A 19179-nucleotide genomic window follows, 5' to 3' on the forward strand; every position below is an offset into this window, starting at 1 on the left:
TAAACATGCATTTTCTGCCATACGTGTATGTGTGTAAGCATTTACATTTGTAAATATGTAACTACTACTGACTTCTCTGCAACTTAAGACGTAGCTGCTCGTATAGCCGTGCTTACTTCCACACCTTACTAATGTGTTTGTGCTTTTTTTGTAAGAAATATTGTTGGGTTGATTGCTGCTAAAACTTACTGAAACGCGCCTGTGTTTATGTGTCCAAAAGCACATATTTACATTGTATGTCTTGCAGTCACTAGCTTGTCTTTTTGACGTGCTTGGGCTTGATTACATTTAATGGTTGTGTTTTCCTGTTTATTACGTTGCAACGAATGTTAAACGGTTTTTGATTGGAAGGCGCTGACAAATTTAAAAACAAATTTTCTAGTTTGAAACTAAATTATGTAAAACACGAACTTGCAGTGGAACACACAACTTACAAATACACCAAATAAGCACCCTGATACATATACTGAAATTTGGATTTGTGTTAACTTCAATATTTCTTGAATCCACTTTGTTTATTATCATACTACTTTTGTTGAAAAATTCATTATTTTTTATTTTTATATTAAAATTTTCAAGAACATCCAACTCATGTAACATACGGATCAATATCATGTGCTTGCCGCATGGACTCAGCTTCCGCACCTACTGCACATGCCATCAACGCATTCACCGCCGTCTCTTCGCCTGCCTTATAAATATAACCGTTAGCCTTATCTATGTGATTCCGTAAACGTAGCAAACTCGCTGTGCTGCGCGCATTGAGTAGTTGAAATGACACCAATGCATAATCCTCCACCATCGAGCAGATTGCTTCGTTTAATTTGCGGTATTTTTTCATTGTTGGTGTATCGTCTAGTGACTCTAATAAATACTTCAAATCCAATACGTCTGTATAGTAATCTAAATTAAATTGCAATTTTGATTCATGTTTGCGCAAGAGATCGGCTTTTGAGAGAACATTCACATGCGGTAAGCCCATACGCAACATCATATTCAAGGCGAGCAGCAGTGTTGAAACAAATTTCGTTGGCTCAGAGCAGTAATGTGAGTCGATGAGATTTACTGTAACCAAGTGGTAGCCTTCCTTTTGCAGGCGCGCGAATATGGCCGCCATAGCAGTATGATGTGTATATAATTCTACTTGTCCCGGGCAGTCAAATAGAAAGTAGTTGCACGTTGCCGCTGCCTTGCGCAACTCTGGTAGAAACCAATCTTCGAGATGTGCTTCTAAAAACTCTGCACAGTACATTAGTGAACCGTTTGGACCCAAGTGATATTGTTCCATTACATCTTCTACTGTGATAAGTTGCATTACATCGATTATTGGCTTATATTCCATATTCTCGTTCGCTGGATCAAGATTGACCACGCCGACTTCACGTCCCAGCTCTTTGTAGAAGTTGTAAGCGTGATGACAATATGTAGTTTTACCAGAACCAGGTGGACCAATGATCAGTTGTCCATAACGTGGATTCACGAACTTCACCGCAGGTGTTTGCAACATTTTCAAACAAAATATTGACAGGATAAGAAATTAGTGCAGCAAATGATATTGGCAATAGTTTGTTTACAAATTTGTAAACATATCAATGTGTCAAAAACAGCTGACAGTCAGTTTTCAATAGGAAGCGTTCCGAATGTAAATTAGACGGAGGAGACTATTGGAAGTAGGATCTATAGATTTTTATTAATTGTTATTTTTATTATTATTATTATTAATGAAAAGCAAAATACAATTAAAACTTAACGATACAAAAAGTATCAGAATTGGCGCCTAATACCATCAGTTTCATAACTTATTAAATACATCTACTAAACTAATTGTATTACATTATCAAACTTCAAAATAGATATTTAATTTACATATAAATTTAATAAAGTTTTTAATGTTAGAATGTGTTACATTTGTTAACAATTCACTTAAGTTATGGCTCTTTAGTTCTAGTCTGAGGTATTCTAATGATTAACAGTTTTTTGTGAGTTAGTCTGTTTAGACCAAACCGAAAACGTATATATATGATGCAATGTTTTCTTGATATTGGAGGACATCGAAAGGGATTTATGTTTTTATTTTTGAGCTCACTATATTGTCAACTAAAATAATGTTTTGTTTTATTAAACAATAAATAAACTGTTTAGAATGGAAGTCAAAATTTCGTCTTTCAATGTGAGATCTGCGACATCTGTCGGCAAGTAGTTGCATCAAATTAAGGCCGTTTTATTTTATTTATTATTTTGTCGTTTTCTGTTGAGAGTTCTCGTCAGGCAACTCTGCTTCACATAGAATTCAATCAGTCTTCGGCAACACTGCACTGTGGCAAGGCGAATAATTTAATTCACTTTTGTTCGGTCTGATTTTGGTGGTATCAATTCTTTTACAACAAAATAGTAGCTTATAAATATAATTTTTCTAACAAAGAGCAGTTTTAGTTTTTATAAAGTGCAGTAAATAAAACGAAGTTTAGTGTTTCAAAAGAGCAGCAATGGCACAACCTCAAAAGCCAGCGTATCAAAATAGTGAGTTGGCCGGTTATATTTTGCTGAAAAAAATATATAAAGCGAAAAAAGTATGAGTCAGTGGGCGCAATCGGTGAATGGGGGGCTATATCGGCGACAACAACAACATGTTTCGATGAAGCACTATATGTGCTTATATGGACAAAAATTAATGCAAATACGTTTACGAACATAAAGCGGAAGCAGTGAATTACTTACAACAATTTTATTTGTATGCGAGTGATAAATAGACATATAGCCGGCTTTTGCTACTATAATTTGTCTCCCCTCGCTATCCTTCGACAACAAATGAGCAAATATATATATACGTGTGTGTATCACTGTGCTTGTGTTTTGTACATTTATGAATATGCCACTTCCTGTTGAGCGCCCGCTGTTCATACAATTTAATTATAGCACATATGTACACATAAACAATGAAATACTTAAATAAACTGTGTTTAATTATTTATCATTGCGCTTTTCACATACAGAATTCATATATGCCACCTTGCCACGCACCCAACGTGGCCAACCTATTGTATTGGGTGGCGATCCTAAAGGTAAGAATTTCCTCTACACTAATGGAAATTCTGTGATTATTAGAAATATTGAGGTGAGTTGAATATTTCAATTCAGATATTTTATTGGCTACTACTAGTTTATACATATATGATGTATTAGCTTAACGTTTAGATTTTAATTATTGGTACATATGTCTGTCTTCTATCAACAAATACATTTATACCTTCTAAAATTTTCATTATATACCTACGCTTATGTATGCTCAAGCACTTTACTATTCCGACACCCATCTCAAATTTAGTGTTCCCCATTGCGCCTATGTGTTTAATGTTTATTTTTGTCTTCTGGCAGCTGCATTCAAATGAAAATTTATTAAACGCTTCGCTGCCAAGCAGAAAAGTGTTCCAACACTTATTCCAATGGTGTTCCCGGTTTCATTTGTTTGTTTCTTCTATTTTTAACAAATTATCTTCATCTGCAGTAAGGCTAGAAGTAAGAATACAGGCAACACAAAGAAAAACAAAACATTTTTGGGAAAAGAGTATATGCACATAGTGAATATATACAATTTATTTACATACATGTATGTGTATATAAATAAATGTGATTTCAGTAAATCCCACGCACATCGTGGACAAATGCTCATCGCTAGAAAATTCAAATTTTGTTTAACGAAAAATATTTTTGGTGTAAATAAGTCATATATAGAGAACGGGAAAAATAGATGTTTTTACTGTATGCATTTAATGAAAATAATATTAAAAAGAAAGAACTTTGAATAACCCTTTACATACAAGAACTTGTTTTTTATCATTCAGCTTGTTTGGCAGTTATGATATAGTGGTCCCATCTAGAAAATTTCTTCCAAACTATAGCATAACTTGAAAAATAATCCAATTTCTCTTCTCTTCTGTTCAAATAAATAGTTTTTCATATAAGAACTTGTTTTAATAAAACTTTTCTAGTAAGATTTCGTAATAATTTGTACCTATATTTATGTTTTAAATACTAAATATATTAAAATATTCTATTTATTCAAAATCCTTTCATTCTACTTTCATGCTTTTCTTCGATTCCTGCACATCGGCTGTTAACGTCTTGCAAACAAAAATTGTATACAACAACAAACACATTGTCATCGTCAATTTTTCAACGTTAATTTTATTTGCTCCGATTTGCCAACACATGCACACACATTTATTTTGGCCTAAAATTAAAATGAAATGTGCGGACTGCTTTTGGATGCACACGCAATCATACAACCAACCAATGCCTGTATATACACCAAAAATTGCCGGTCCATTTGTCCAATTCTATCAACCAACAAATTTTCCACTGACAACATTTGTTGTTGTTGTTAAATTTTATTTTTGTGTGCTTTTCCTCGAAACTGCTACGGTTATATGCACTGATTGTCGCCGGCAGAATCCAGCCATCGCTGATGTCTACACGGAGCATTCGTGCGCCGTCAATGTGGCCAAATATTCGCCAAGTGGCTTCTACATTGCATCTGGCGGTAAGTACATACAGATAAAATTATACACACGTTTCTATATACACATTATACTTTCATTGTTAGTGTAATAGTAGCTATTGTAATGTGTATTTGTTAGCTTAGTGCAGTTTATATACATACTATGTGTATGTGCTAAAAATACCCATCAAATGCCATTTGGTTTGAAAGCATCACAGCCGCATTAATCATTAAACAGAAATAATAAAAATGAGTTTATAAATGTTGATAGCAAATATCCAGTTTTATGATTATACATTTCGTTGTGTCATTTACTTTATTTTTGTTTCTCAAGCATTTTTTTTACAATTTGCTTTGATATCTGCTACATAGTCTGCTTATACATAATTAATGTGCAACTTCGCTTGGTTAACACCTTATTTGGGTTATACTGCTGGCATTTGATTTCGTAATTATAATTTTAACACCAAAATATGTGTGTGACTCACGCTTGTATCGGCAAATGTAAGCATATACCTGAATGCTGATAAAAGTTAGATTGAGAAAATATTTTTTTTGCAATTTTATTATGCCTTCATAGCGTGAAATCGTGCATAGAAGTTAATAAATTATAAATGCTATTGCGATAATGATAAAAAGTCAAAATCAGTTTCAATTGTCGCTTTAAACCACATATTTATATCATTTCTTCTTTATCTATACTAAAAATTTCAATAATTTGCAACAATAAATGCATACATATGTACATATGTATATCGTTGAAATTCACAGTTACTTTAGTATTGTTTGTATGTAAACTCGTTGTTTTGTGCGACTTTTTATCTTAATTTTCGTTGTTGTAGCAGTCGTTACGCTCTCATAAGCACATTTGCTACTTTTGTTTAAACTTTTCAACGCCTAATCATTACCAAGTCAGCCTTTCTCTTCTTGAATTTTGTTGAAAGTATTTAGTATTTTGTTACTACAGCTCTACAAATGATTATTCACCGATTTAGTGAATGCTATGTCGCTACAATAACTTTAAATAAAATAAAATGCTCATATTGTCCATTTATTTGTGCCGGATTTATGTGCTTCGCTTCAAGATCTATGCTGCTGCTGGTATTATCGCAACTGCTGGCCTTTTAATTACATTGCTTTTATATTTTCATAGCTAGCACTTGCATTACTGCGCTTAACCAGCATAAAACGCTTGCTATCCATGCTTACACATAACAGTTGTTGATGTCTGTATGTAACAACGTCGCAGCGGCACTTAGACGTCGCCGTTTTGAATCGTAGCACAGAAACAACAGCCACCATTCTTTTACTGATGATGCTTTCGATTGGCTGCTTTATCTTTGTTGTGCTTGAAACGCGGGTTTTTGTTGATGAGTGAGTCATTGACGCGCAGCTCAGCGGTTGTTGTACCGTTCGTGTTTTATTTATTTAGCTACTTTCTATATTTTTTCCCCCCAAAGGTTTAATATGCGCTCAAGCATACAACGATTTTACTACCCATATTCATTCATAATTTTCTTTTTATTGCAATTTTACAGTTAAGTATTTAGTTAACGTTTTTGTTAAACATAGTTGAGTATGAGAACAAACATTAAAAGCAAAGACAAAAAGACTGGGTAGATGATACACTAGCTCATGCATATACATATACTTGGAGCGATTGCACAAGCTTGCATAGATACATGTATGTATATATATGTACGTAGTCTTCTCGTAATGTTTGATTGCTGATTAATTATACCCTGGAAATCTATAAATGATCAGCATGACGAGCTGAGTCGATTTAACCATGCCCGACTGACTGTATATATGCAAACTGTTTATGAGATATCGATCTGAAATTTTGGGCAAATCCCTTTCTCCCTAAGAAGCTGCTAATTTGTCGGAATCGCCGATATCGGACCAATATAGCATATATTTGCCATACAAACTGTATGGAAAATTTTTTTATTTAATGAGGTATATTCACGAAATTCCGCACAGATTATTGTGCAAATGAACAGCACCATCTCTGAAGAAATTGTAGAGATCGGGCTACTACAACGTATAACTGTCATATAAACTGATCGTTGAAAACCATGTTATTTATTTTCCTAGAACTGCAGTTAGAGCCATATTTGGTTTTGTTTGCCGCTTTGAAGCGTAATGCAAGATTAAAAGCCCTAAATGAGCGATAAAAAATATTTTTGCATTTTCGATTATTTTATATACGCGATAACGCAGTTATCAGTGACGCCGTTTTCTGCTAGGTAGATAACAAGCGCATAGCTAATAGCAAACAAACAAATATTTTACAAATTTAAAACACGCAAGTAATGTTAAAAGTAGTATTTTATAAGTTTTCTTATAAACCTAACCTCTAAACTTTTTCAAATGATTTTTTTTTCGATTTTTTCTTCACAGACGCCTCCGGCAAAATACGCATTTGGGATACCGTGAACAAGGAACACATCCTGAAGTGTGAATACCAACCAATTGGCGGTCCTATTAAGGACATCGCCTGGTCGCAAGACAATCAGCGTATTGTTATTGTCGGTGAGGGTCGTGAACGTTTCGGACATGTTTTCATGACTGAAACCGGCACTTCGGTCGGTGAAATTAGCGGTCAATCGAAACCGATCAATTCTTGCGATTTTCGTCCAGCACGCCCCTTCCGTATTGTTACCGGTAAAAACCGCAACTGATTTTTTTATCAATTATTCATTTTTAATAATATATTTTATATACAGGCAGCGAAGATAACACCATTGGCATCTTCGAAGGTCCACCTTTTAAATTCAAAATGACCAAACAGGAGCATTCGCGTTTCGTACAGGCTGTACGCTATTCACCTAACGGTAAATATTTCGCTTCGGCCGGTTTCGATGGCAAAGTCTTCCTGTACGATGGCGCCACCTCCGATTTGATTGGTGAATTCGGTAGTCCTGCACATAAGGGTGGCGTCTATGCTGTGGCATGGAAACCCGATAGCACACAATTGCTTACCTGCTCCGGTGATAAGACTTGCCGCTTGTGGAATGTGGAAACACGCGAATTGGTCACCGAGTTCGTAATGGGTACCACCGTTGATGATCAACAAGTTTCTTGCCTATGGCAAGGCGAACATTTGCTCACCGTATCGTTGTCGGGTAACATTAGCTATTTGAATGTCGAGGACCCATCGAAGCCACTGCGTGTGATTAAGGGTCATAATAAGCCAATCACTGTGCTCGGTTTGAGCGATGATCGCAGCACCATCTATACGGGCAGCCACGATGGCGTGGTAACGAACTGGAACTCCGGTAGTGGTGTGAATGACCGCATTGGTGGCACCGGGCATGGCAATCAGGTAAATTCATACGTTACAAATATTTGTTGCATAAAATTTAATTTGTTATTATTTTTTTTTTTTTTATTTGCAGATCAACGGCATTGTCGCCTGGGGCGATTTCGTCTACACCTGCGGCATCGATGACAGCCTGCGCCAAATAAGCGTTGAAAGCAACAGCTACACCGATTACGTTGTCAAACTCAATTGCCAACCACGCGGTTTAGCGATTTTCCGCAACGAAAACATAATAGCACTCGCTTGCGTCAAAGAACTGACACTTGTACAGGACAATAAAAAGGTCTTCTCACTACCAATCAAATATGAGGCAAGCTCGATTTCTGCCAACCCGGAAACATTGGATGTAGCAGTGACCGGCGACGATCACAAGGTGCATGTGTACACGCTGAAGGGCACCACGTTGGAAGAGAAAATCGAGCTGCAGCACTTGGGACCGGTAACCGATTGCTCTTACTCGCCAGACAATAAGTATTTGGTTGCTTGCGATGCGAATCGCAAAGTCATACTCTATGCCGTCGAAGAGTATAATGTGAGTAAATGAGAGGATAGGAAATTATGTAACAGCTGTTGATTTCATATTCTTGTTTTAGCTTGCGCACAACAAGGAATGGGGCTTCCACAATGCGCGTGTCAATACAGTGGCTTGGTCACCAAATTCACTTTTGGTTGCCAGTGGTTCGTTGGATACTACCATTATTATTTGGTCTGTAGCCAATCCGGCCAAGCACACCATCATTAAAAGTAAGCGTTTCTTCTTTAAGTTTTGTAAGCCAAGCTAAAATTGTTTTTATTTTTATTATTTTTGTGCAGATGCTCATCCTCAATCACAAATTACACGCTTAGTCTGGTTGGACAACAACACTGTGATCTCTACTGGTCAAGATTGCAATACCAAAGTATGGGAAGTTGAAACTATTTAAGTTGAAAACTTAAAATTAAGGAGGAGTGGAAAAACGCAACGACTACTTTAATAGATTATGACTAACCACCACACTTTAGCCGCCGTTTGCTTTGTTTACTTTTATAATGTTTCTAAAAAGTATATACTTTAGCAGTAGCAAGTCGTTCATCGGCTCCAAAGATTTTTCTATGCATTTTTCTACACAAACGCAGCTTTGCTGAATAGTACTACCGTCGTCGGTCCTCAATATGCCACCGGCAACACCAACATGTAATCAAACGCGCCCATTTGTAACAACTAACTTATCAGCTGCCAAAAAAATGTATTATTATTTCTGCCACCCCTAATTAAGTTCTATAGTGACAGTCTGTTTTTTATTTTTTGTTTGCTAAACGTAGTATGTTTAACAAGCTTGTTGTATTTGTATTAATTTGTACAAGATATTATGTACTTTATTTTCGGAAAAACAGCAATTTACTGACCCCGTACTTTGTATGATTGTTTAACCCTTTGGTCTTAACCCTTAGGCAGCCAGTCATCTATCATTCAATTATCTTATAATTTACATTAACGTCGTGTAGGAATAAATGTGTAAAATTTCATTTATATAACATCTTTGTAAAACATATACAACTATTTATTTTGCATTATTATATAAAATAAAAAAATGATATTGCGTGAAATTTTGTAAAAATATTGTCGCGCAGGCGTACGTAAACTAAAATAAAGAAAATATTTTGCAAAAAATTAAAATTTTCTGTTTCAATATTGAAATTCTTTAAAAAAAAATTTGATTGGTCTTTAAAAATGGTTTAATTGGAGCTAGCTGGTAGCCAGCTTCCGCTGAAGTCACCTTGTGGCTGCCAAAACATATCACATCGAGGAGCGAGAATCACTTTATAGAGCCAGAGCCAACTTGTGCCACTAGTTTGGTAGGTGGACCTATGTTATCCAGCGTTGGACCAACGGTGGTCAAGTCCTATGGCATCGCAATATAATTTTAACTATATTTTTTCATATATTTGGACCACTTCGGTCACTAGTGTTGGTTACAACGTAGCCTGGTCTCATCCTAGTCTATAACAGTAAATTCAAATATACTCGTTGCATACATTTAGGATCACTTACTCAAAAACATAAGGTCATACACATGACTACGAAAATTTGCATGGCAGGAACTCTCAACTAGTTGAGGTGAAATTTATTTTTGAATCTATTAAATTAATAATATAATTAATATACATACGTATATATTTACTTTATTCCCCATACTCTCATTTACGGTTACAAAAATATGCCCCTTTTTAAATTAAACACCTTTTTTTAAATTCATATTTTTATTAAACATGTCTAATTTTATATAAAATTTAAAATATTAAATAAATTTATTTTGTCTTTTTGTGTGTGTTGTTTGTGTATAAAAGTCATTTTTTTTTGTATAAAATGTGCCTTTTTAACTTACAGTCTAATTTAGAGTAATTTTGTGAAGCCTATTTAATATGTATGTGTTATTCAAATACATACATATATACATCTGTAGATGTGTTGTATGGCTGTGTAGATGTACAAATTTATTACCTTAAATGTCTTTCCGTATAATTGCGCTTGCAATAACAATTGAATGACAATTTTTAGAAAATAATGGTTAGTATTGAAAAGTATTTAAATAAATAAGTTTAAAAATATTATTAATTAATATAGCAAAATAAAAATAATTTAACTATTTTATTATAATTTTTTTAATTAAAATTTGTTGTCATTAATTTATTGTCAGAAAAGTGATTATGATTTCTAACCAAAAAAACCTCCAATAATATGTAAGGGTTTTCGCTTATTAAAACAAACAAAAACAAAAAAAATCAAAATTAATAATTTAAAACAAATTCAGCACATTTAAACTAATTTTTATAATGAAAATGCTACCCTGACGAATTAAATGTCACCACTTGCTCGTATGGCAGCACTGTTTTAATTTACAGTTTTCCGCTTCCTTTAGCTGTCAAAAGGCGTTACTTCTGCAATGTACTTAGAAAAGTGTTAATTTGTTGTTAAAAGTGAGAAAATATGTTTCATTTAATGTGCGGTGTGTATTAACAAACAAAGTGTAGTGTATTAATTGCAAATAAGTAGATATATTATGAAATGTAGTGAAGAAATAACGCCAATAAGCATGTGTGCCTGCTGCCAGCACACGCCTTTGGAAGGCGCCGCTACAGATTTGCACAAGTTGTTAATTTCTTTGCTAAAAGTGTCTAAAGTGTATTTTTTAACAAATTAATTATGTGAAATCGTAAATAGAAGAAGTGTGTACGTATAGAGTGCACAATGTGTTTCTACTGTTTCATAAGGAAGCATGCTGCCATTAAGAAGTGGCAAAGCAGTTTGGCCCAAGTGCTAATTTCTCTGTTAGAAGTGTGCAAAAGTGGAGTTTTAGCACATTTACGGTGCTTTTTGGTAATTAAAAGTGGTGTATATAAAGTGTTTACAGAAATAATGTGAAAGATAGTGAGTTAATAACCAAATCCACAAGTGTTTGTTATGCTACTCGTAGGCTGCAAAGCAAATTGGGCAAAATATCGGTAAGTGCTGCTTTATTGTTGCGCTCAAATCTATATAACTTAAATTCTTGTGGAAAGTCTGGCATTAAGCAATCTAGCCTATGATTTACTGATATTTTACTTTGAAAACTGCAAAGTTTAAGTAATCTAGCCTATGATGTACTAATATTTGACTTTGAAAACTGCAAACATTTCAACAAACAGTGACAACTGTTCGAATGTCAGTGGCGATACTTATGTAGGTGCTAAGTGATTGCTATTTTCTATAAATATAACTAAAAGTTATAACATAAACTTCAATAAAATAATTAAGTTAAACGGTTTTCACTAATTATCACAGCCGGGGCTAACGATGGGATTGACGGAAATCAAAGGTCTTTAAAGGACTTATGTCTAATAGCCGCTTTTTAACTACTAAATAAGCAATAATAATGCTAATAAAATTGTGACATAATTAACATAGATAGAAATAAGTTAGTAAGTGGTGGAAAAAGTGCGCTAAAAAGTGTTTAGTGTGTCTTAAAGTATGTACTGCAAACACTTTTATTAAGGCATATTTGTTGGACTCATATCCGTTCCGCCGCTAAGGCTATTATTATTGCTGTTAATTTGTTGCCTCACCCCTGGACTGCTTATAGTTGGACTGGGTTCACGTTTTATATGCATACCGCCTGCCAATAAGCCGGCAGCACTATCTTCACCATTCGCTGCAGTCGTGGTAGTTGGCGCAGATGTTGCCGAAGTTGTGGCAAAACTTAAAGCTGCAACCCCTGCTGCTGTATTCGTAGCATCTATGGCATTATGCAATTGTTGTTGTTGTTGCTGTTGTTGTGCTGCAGCAGCTGCTGCAGCCGCTAAGTGAAATTGATTTGGTAGAAACATATACGCGGAACTCAATTGTGCTGCCGCCACCATTTGCGCTTCCGCGTCCAAAGCAGACGTACTGCCGCCAGTGCCGCTTGAGGTGGCCGTTGTGCCCGCAGCTGACGTGGCAATCGTATTGAGGGGATTCAATTGAAATGGTGCACTGACAGCAGCGGCGGGTGAGGTGGGTGTCGCGCTGCCGCTGCTTGAATTACCAGCACTTGTTGGCGTGGTGACGGTAATGACCGGCGGTGACGCATTGGCCGCTTTAGAGGCACGTTTGCGACGCGCTTCCGATTCGCAGGGTGAGGGCGCGCCGGGATGACGGTAAGAGACGTGCTTATGAAGAAAAAAATATAAAATTGAGATTTGTGACATTAAACTGAAAGATAGTTAGTAATACTTACCTTACGCAAAGCGTCCTTACTGCGCGACACATGCGAGCACACATTACAAGCATAACTGTTGAAGCAGAAAAATGCATGATAAACAAAAATATCAACTAACGATATACACGAATAGTCTAACTCACCGTACATTCTGATGGGTTTCTAGATGTACACGCAAGTTGTATTGATTGCTGAGTTGTTTGTGGCATATGAAGCAAGTCGCATACAACTTCGAATTGGACGGTGGTTTCTGCTGTGGACTTGTGTTCGGCGCATTGGACGTATGCGCCGTATGTGCGGAGCCAGTAGGTGGCTTCTCTGTCTGTGTAGTCAGCGTATCGGACTGCGCGTTACCTTTATGCTCACTACTACCGGCGCCTATTGCTGTGGTTGCAGTTGGTGCAGCGCTGCGGCTACAGCTAGCAAACTGATCGATTTGCTGCTGCAGCTTGGCCACTTGCTCCTCTGCGCTCAAATAAGGCATAGCGTGTGCGTGTTGTTGGTGCTGCTGCTGTAATTGACTCTGCGTCGTACCGCAAGTAGCTGTCGCAGACAAAGACCAGGTGGATTTGTGCCCACTCAAATGTGGTGATTGCAAGGTAGGCGTGTAGTTACCGCCCAATGACGTCTTCACGCTCAGCGACGGCGTCTGGAGTTGACCATGTAGGCTTTGGTGCTGTTGTAGCGGTGATTGACGCTGCTGCTGAAGTGACTGCGGCGCACAGCTTGTGCCCAACAAGCCACTTTCGCCGACTGTTGGCGTTTTCCGTAAATTTTCGACAATCTTATCAATACGTTTGATGTCTTTTTGTTGTGGTGAACTCGTTTGTGTATGTGTTAATGTGTGTTGCATGTGCGCTTGTGGTGACGGTACATGTGGCTGTTGATGCGGATAATGTAGATGCGTCATTTGCGCCTGCGCCGTTGATAAGCTCAATGTGCGCTGTTTTTCACCCAAACAGAAACGCTTAGCAGCGCCATAACCAACGGCAGCCTCATCCAACGCGCCACTAAACACCTGACCAGTTGGAGCATAGTCATCAGCGGCGTATGCTGGTGAAGTCTCCTTGGCGGATAAACTCAGCGCATCCTGGTACAAACTGTTGCATTGCTGTTGGTATTTAGCCAGCAATTCATTTGTCTTATTCAGCGCTGTTTGTGAGAAATTTAGTGGCTGCGGCAGCAAGTTCGGATAAAACTGCAAGGACTTGAGAAACAAGCTCTCCAGCGGTGTGGGAAGCTTGCTGCCGAGTAGCGTTGAATTGAATGCGTTCGGCACTGTGGCGGCGGAGAGTAAAGGTAACTGCGCGCTTGGCGGTGGTACGGTGGAGGCTAAAGGTGGTGGCAACGTGGGCGGTGCCATAGAAGTCATTGGTGCTGCTGGTGGGGAGGGTGGCGTAGGCGGTGTGTCCGTCTCTTCTTTACGTAAGGCGTCCAAGAAGTCATGCGCGGGAGGTGGTGGCGCCGGTGGTGCTGTTGCAGCGCGTCTATTTGCTTTCTGTAACTTCATAAAACATTTAAAATTAATAAAATTTGTTTGGAAAAAAAAATTGCGCACACTCACATTATTTTGCACATCTGCCAACCCTTTAATGCCTAAAGTCTCTGCCAGATTAAGCAACATCGGTATCTGCTCTTCATACACATTAACCTCACCGGAGTACATGAATGTGAGTAGCGCCACGATTGCTGCAAACGAAGCGCCGGGTATAATAATAATTGGATGGCTGGTGGTGTCCAGTGTACGAAAGAGCTCCAGAAAGAAAGTGCTGTGAAAATATGGCATTAATGTAAGTTAGTTTTGCGCTTGATGTTTGTTACCTGCATGCGCTGAGCACAACTCTGTGCGCACGCAAAGTACGCCCCTCGGCCGAGATGGTGACATCAGTCAGATGTGATTGATCCAATAGCACTGGCAGTGTGCTCAGAAGACTGGTCTGCAAAGAAAAGAAGGTATATAAATATTAGGACAGTGTGAGACTAACACTCGTTGAGTCATAGCGTCCAATTCCTGTTGAGATGAAATCTAAAAATAAGGTATTACAAAGACAGCTATTCCTACATGGGTAAATTCAAAACTCTGAGCACTCTAGAGAGGATTTTTCATTGCGAGCTTTCTAAATTTCGAAAGTATCAATTCTTTATACTTTGAAAAGGGTATTTTAATTTTGTCACAATGTTTTTAAAACCCAAAATGAAACGTCAGGGACCCTATAAAGTATGTATAAATAATTAACGGGACGGGCTGAGTCGATATAGCCATATTTATCTGTCCATGGCATCTCCTTCTTTCCGTCCGTCCAACCGTCAAAATCAAGTTCTTATAAGAAACATTTCTCTAGTTGTGAAGGGTATTACAGCTTTAGTGCAGCCCAAGTTGTTTTTTTATTTTCCGCCTGGCTTGCCTAAATTTAGGTGTCCACACGCCACTTTTCAGCCGCGTGGGTCTATAGCGGAAAAACTTAGTCATTGGTGACATTTTTTTCAAATAAACCGTTTGAAGTAGCGCTAGGCTATACGTACATATATGCATAATAGAGCGGCTCGATTTTTTTCTACAAAATCGTGTGTGCGGGAAATGTTCTAGTTTACCTAAAATATTAAGGGTACCAGTTTCGTGCCAGCCATTTTTGAAGCGAATGAAAGATATGTATTTTTCTGATATTACCGATTCCGACAAATGATCAGTAGAATATCAAAATGTACCTATGTACGTATTAAATTTCATTCGAATATCTCAAAAACTGATATTCAAATTATTATAATCCCTAAAAATTTCGCCTTAAAAATAGCACAGGTTTTAATCTCATAATCCTTTGAGCAAAGTTGTTCAGAATAATCCGTAAAACATTTTCCGCATTTGTGGTTTTTTCTGTTTTTGACCTCCTGAAAATCGGCCCGCTCTAATGTATAAATACACATACATTAATACGGGAAAACATTTTTCCAAATAATTGAACGTTTCGTGCAATTGCCAAAATCCAAAGAATTTCTTCCTTACCTACAACCAAAGCACACACACATACACATGTGTGCATACGCACACACGCTTATATTTATAAATTTCTGTTTGCATTAGCAATGGCGCGGCTTATTTCAATGAGCCGTTAGTTCCACTTTTGACATTTCGTTTGTTTTGTTGTCTTTTGCATTGAGTTGCATTCATGTTTTTGTTGTAATTAATGTATGCAATTTGTTTTATTTTGCATTCATTTGCTCGTCTGCTTGCCGGCCTGTCAGTTGCTGTTGTCCATATCTCTTCCGGACCCCAATGTGTTTTTGCCTGAAATGTGTGCTGCTTTGTGAAGCGGAAAAGTGCAAGGAATGTTTTATTGACAGCAGGGCGCGTGCGAGTCACATTTGCTGTACCTTTTCTGCTGCGAAGACGATTTTGAGGCAATTTTAGAAATTCTATTTTCGTATCTGCACTCTTTCTGGGAATAGTAACATTTTTGCTATTGCTTTATATTTGGATGTTTTGGGTATCAGAAAGATCGCAGAAAGACTTTTCCTAGTCGGAGTTTTCTTAACAGGCGCAAGTGAACGTCTTATGAGCATTCAAAAATAAATACAATATTTAATAACCCTGAAGGGTGGGTTTGTCACAAAGTTTGTAAAAGTGTGATCAGAATCAAATTAGCCATATCTGTTAACTTAGTTTTCGAGATATCGATCTGAAATTTCGCACACGATTTGTTCACCGCAAGAACCAATAAATTTTTTGGAATTGTAAATATCGGACGAATATAGGGTATAGCTGCCATACAAAGTGATCGATCAAAATGAAATCCTTGTATGGAAAACTTTTTTATTTGACAAGAGCTTCAAGCTTTACAAAATTTAGCACAGATTATTTTCTAAAGAAACGCTAAAATATTTCAAGAAATTTTCTAGATCGTACTACTTTATTATATAGCTGTCATGCGAGATCATTTTGCCAAAATTCAGTCATTGTATGAAAAACTTTTTTATTTGATTAGATATCCATATGAAATTTGGTAAGAAGTATTGTTTAAAATAAAGTTAAAACATCTGAAGAAATTTTCCAAATCGTACCATTTTAGCATATAGCTGCCATACAAACTGAGCGATCAAAATAAAGTCCTTGTATGAAAACATTTTTATTTGAAAAGATAGCTTCACGAAATTTGTCATGGATTATTTTTTAAGATAATACTATAATTTCCAAACAAATTCTTTTTATCGGTTCACTATAGCCTATAGCTGTCATATAAACGGACCGATCAAAATCGAGTGCTTGTATAAAAAAATGTTTATTACTGATTTTTACTATATTTTTCTTGGTTTTGAATATTTCTATTAACTTATTTACCTGATGATTGTGCCAACGCAAGCAAAATTGCTGCTGATGTTCATGTTGTTGCTGTTGCTCTTGATGGTGTTGCTGCAACTGTTGATGCTGTTGTAATTGTTGTTGTTGCTGTCGTATGGTGGCTGCTGTTGCGGTCGCAGTAACATTTTCCATAATCCAAACGAGATGCAAACGAACACTCAGTTTAAAACAACATAAATTTTGGTTTTTCTGTACACACAAGCACGATTGTTTGTTTGGTAGATTACTTCCGTAAGTTCTCAATTACTACTTTAATTGTAAAATTGATAATAAATCATTAAGAATTCATACAAAAATTAGTGCTTTACTTAATTTCACACTTTTTTTTATTTTCACCCTCGTTCTTACTAAATCACACAGTCTTTTTTCTTAACTCACGTTGAACACAGAAACAAATATAATATAAATATAATTTATTGCTGAAATTGTAAACAAAAGTCATTTGTAAAAGTAGTCATTTCACACCTTTTGCTATTTGTATTTACATACATATACATATGCTTATGAATGCATATATGCATGTGTGTGTAATATTTTTTTCTCTCACATTTCATTTGCCTAAATCTTCTGTTTTTCCATTTTTATGGGCCAAAGCAAAAAGCCACACATATGCAGTACACAGCACAAACGCTCGACACACTCAACACTGACACGCAACAACATAACGGTAATTGTATGTGTTTGCTGCAGCTCAACGTAATTATCGCCGTCCAAACACACTTCTATGAGCGGCAGCACGACACAACCACAACGGCAACATCGTCACTGTCGTCGTCGCCTTTCCGCCTGTCGACGTTGTCAGCGTTTCGTCTTCGTCAGCAAGGTCTGCATGTCCGTCTGCCACTGGCGTTCACCAGCTGCAGCGTTGTCTGCGTGTGCGTGTCGTTTCAATACGCCACCGATGGCTCATCGCTGTCAGCGCAAATTTATCTCGCGGCTTAACTTAGCGCTGGTGTATGTATGTATGTGTGCCGAACAAAAAAACATAAGAATTAGACTTCAAAAAACACACACATAAACAAAGCGCACACTCGCATACTCATTTTCCTCCTAAATTTGTGTATTGCATTTTAATTGTTGTATTTGTTTTGATAGTTGCTTTGGTCGTTCGCCCATTATTCGTGTTTATTTTGATTGTGGCGTTTTTATTGTTTTAATTTTGGGACACTTGTTTCGAAAACAAACGAAATTGTAAACAAAAATAAACCGATCGCAGCGTCGCTTGATGAATGATTTGCCTAAGTGAGCGGTTAGTGAGAGGAGTGGTGCCTAAGCAGAGAGCATTGTCCAAGTACTGTGAAATCAAGTGAGAGTGAAAGAGCGCGGTGGAGGAAAGCTGAGTGAATGTGGAGAATAAGCATAGCCTTATTTCCTCAGAGCGCAGGTGGTTGAGATGGCCACTCATAAATGTTACTCATACGCTGCGGTTGACGTGAATTTATTGGATATAATCAAATAGCTTTGCAGATAGGTTTTGGTGGCTTAATGGCAGCGCATGAGCTCAGTTATGTATTTAATATACATATTTGATTGAATTTGTGATTTTAAAGTAAAAAAATACGCTCAATTGCTATATTTTGGGTGAAAATTTTTCTAAAAATGATTTTCTTAAACTTCAAATTATACTAATAATATAATTTTTCTAACTCTTTGACTTGAAAGTCTGATATATGTAATTAGACAAATAACACTTTAAGCACAGCGGATATACTTACATTAATATTTTTTTAGTTTATAACATGATTAACTTTACATAAACCTAAAAAGTCCGGGAACTACCGTTTTATAGAAATCAACAGCTGCAGAAACAAATTTACACGAATGTTCCTTAAAAGTTGAGGTTATGGACACTTTGTTGACAACCTATGTCTTATGATATCTGTAATGACTCTTCTTCTTCTTTATTATTAGCGTAGACATCTCTTACGTGATTATAGCTGAGTTTACAACAGTACATATATGTTAATGACGTATAATAATGACTCTAAGGGAACCTAATGACTGCTGCAACGTCCTCATCCTTTGCTAAAGTTAGTTTTAGTTCCACTTAGACAGCTGAGACGACTGCCCATTGTGATCCCCAGAAGTTCTATACACAGATCAAATAGCCTGCAGCTAGCCACAAATTTTCTAAGCCGACTAATATCTCAAGCAGATTCGCCGGGTTTGTAGTTGGAGAAAGCAGGAAAAAGTGTCTAGATGTTTCCACATCATGTACTTCCCTGAGTCCTCCAAAATCTTTAGCCTCACCGCACGAGTACCAATTGGACAGTATCCAGTTAGGACA

General features: G+C 36.8%; 3 protein-coding genes across 4 annotated transcripts; 1 reads left to right on the forward strand and 2 right to left on the reverse strand.

The window, feature by feature from the left end:
• Positions 1-462: 462 nt before the first annotated feature.
• Positions 463-1575, reverse strand: LOC126761030 (GPN-loop GTPase 2). The gene has a single exon (XM_050476911.1). The coding sequence runs from the start codon at positions 1505-1507 to the stop codon at positions 590-592; it is 918 nt and encodes a 305-aa protein (XP_050332868.1). The 5' UTR covers positions 1508-1575; the 3' UTR covers positions 463-589.
• A 734-nt stretch (positions 1576-2309) lies between these two features.
• Positions 2310-9480, forward strand: LOC126761658 (actin-interacting protein 1). Its single transcript, XM_050478011.1, has 8 exons — positions 2310-2520; positions 2994-3115; positions 4450-4540; positions 6902-7165; positions 7228-7826; positions 7900-8355; positions 8417-8567; positions 8637-9480. The coding sequence occupies exons 1-8, from the start codon at positions 2487-2489 to the stop codon at positions 8744-8746; spliced, it is 1827 nt and encodes a 608-aa protein (XP_050333968.1). The 5' UTR covers positions 2310-2486; the 3' UTR covers positions 8747-9480.
• A 1015-nt stretch (positions 9481-10495) lies between these two features.
• Positions 10496-17299, reverse strand: LOC126762532 (B-cell lymphoma 6 protein homolog). 2 transcript variants are annotated; one of them, XM_050479347.1, is made up of 6 exons: positions 16872-17299; positions 14360-14475; positions 14103-14307; positions 12682-14036; positions 12557-12611; positions 10496-12488 (listed from the first exon to the last, which is right to left on the reverse strand). In XM_050479347.1, exons 1-6 carry the CDS (start codon positions 17022-17024, stop codon positions 11832-11834), a joined length of 2541 nt encoding a protein of 846 aa, XP_050335304.1. In that variant the 5' UTR covers positions 17025-17299; the 3' UTR covers positions 10496-11831. The 2 variants fall into 2 exon arrangements, with proteins under 2 accessions (XP_050335304.1, XP_050335303.1); XM_050479346.1 differs by having other exon boundaries at positions 12682-14042.
• Positions 17300-19179: the final 1880 nt, after the last annotated feature.

Source organism: Bactrocera neohumeralis, chromosome 6 (assembly GCF_024586455.1).
Source record: "Bactrocera neohumeralis isolate Rockhampton chromosome 6, APGP_CSIRO_Bneo_wtdbg2-racon-allhic-juicebox.fasta_v2, whole genome shotgun sequence".
NCBI classification, from domain to species: Eukaryota; Metazoa; Arthropoda; class Insecta; order Diptera; family Tephritidae; genus Bactrocera; species Bactrocera neohumeralis.

Coding starts and splice junctions, on each gene's coding strand:
- LOC126762532 (XM_050479346.1), bottom strand. CDS start 17,024: ATGGAAAATGTTACTGCGACCGCAACAGCAGCCACCATACGACAGCAA. Junction 14,476..16,871: donor TGCGTTGGCACAATCATCAG/GTAAATAAGTTA, acceptor TTTTCTTTGCAG/ACCAGTCTTCTGAGCACACT. Junction 14,043..14,102: donor TGGCAGATGTGCAAAATAAT/GTGAGTGTGCGC, acceptor TGTTTTATGAAG/TTACAGAAAGCAAATAGACG.
- LOC126761030 (XM_050476911.1), bottom strand. CDS start 1,507: ATGTTGCAAACACCTGCGGTGAAGTTCGTGAATCCACGTTATGGACAA.
- LOC126761658 (XM_050478011.1), top strand. CDS start 2,487: ATGGCACAACCTCAAAAGCCAGCGTATCAAAATA. Junction 3,116..4,449: donor TGATTATTAGAAATATTGAG/GTGAGTTGAATA, acceptor TGTCGCCGGCAG/AATCCAGCCATCGCTGATGT. Junction 8,356..8,416: donor ATGCCGTCGAAGAGTATAAT/GTGAGTAAATGA, acceptor TTCTTGTTTTAG/CTTGCGCACAACAAGGAATG.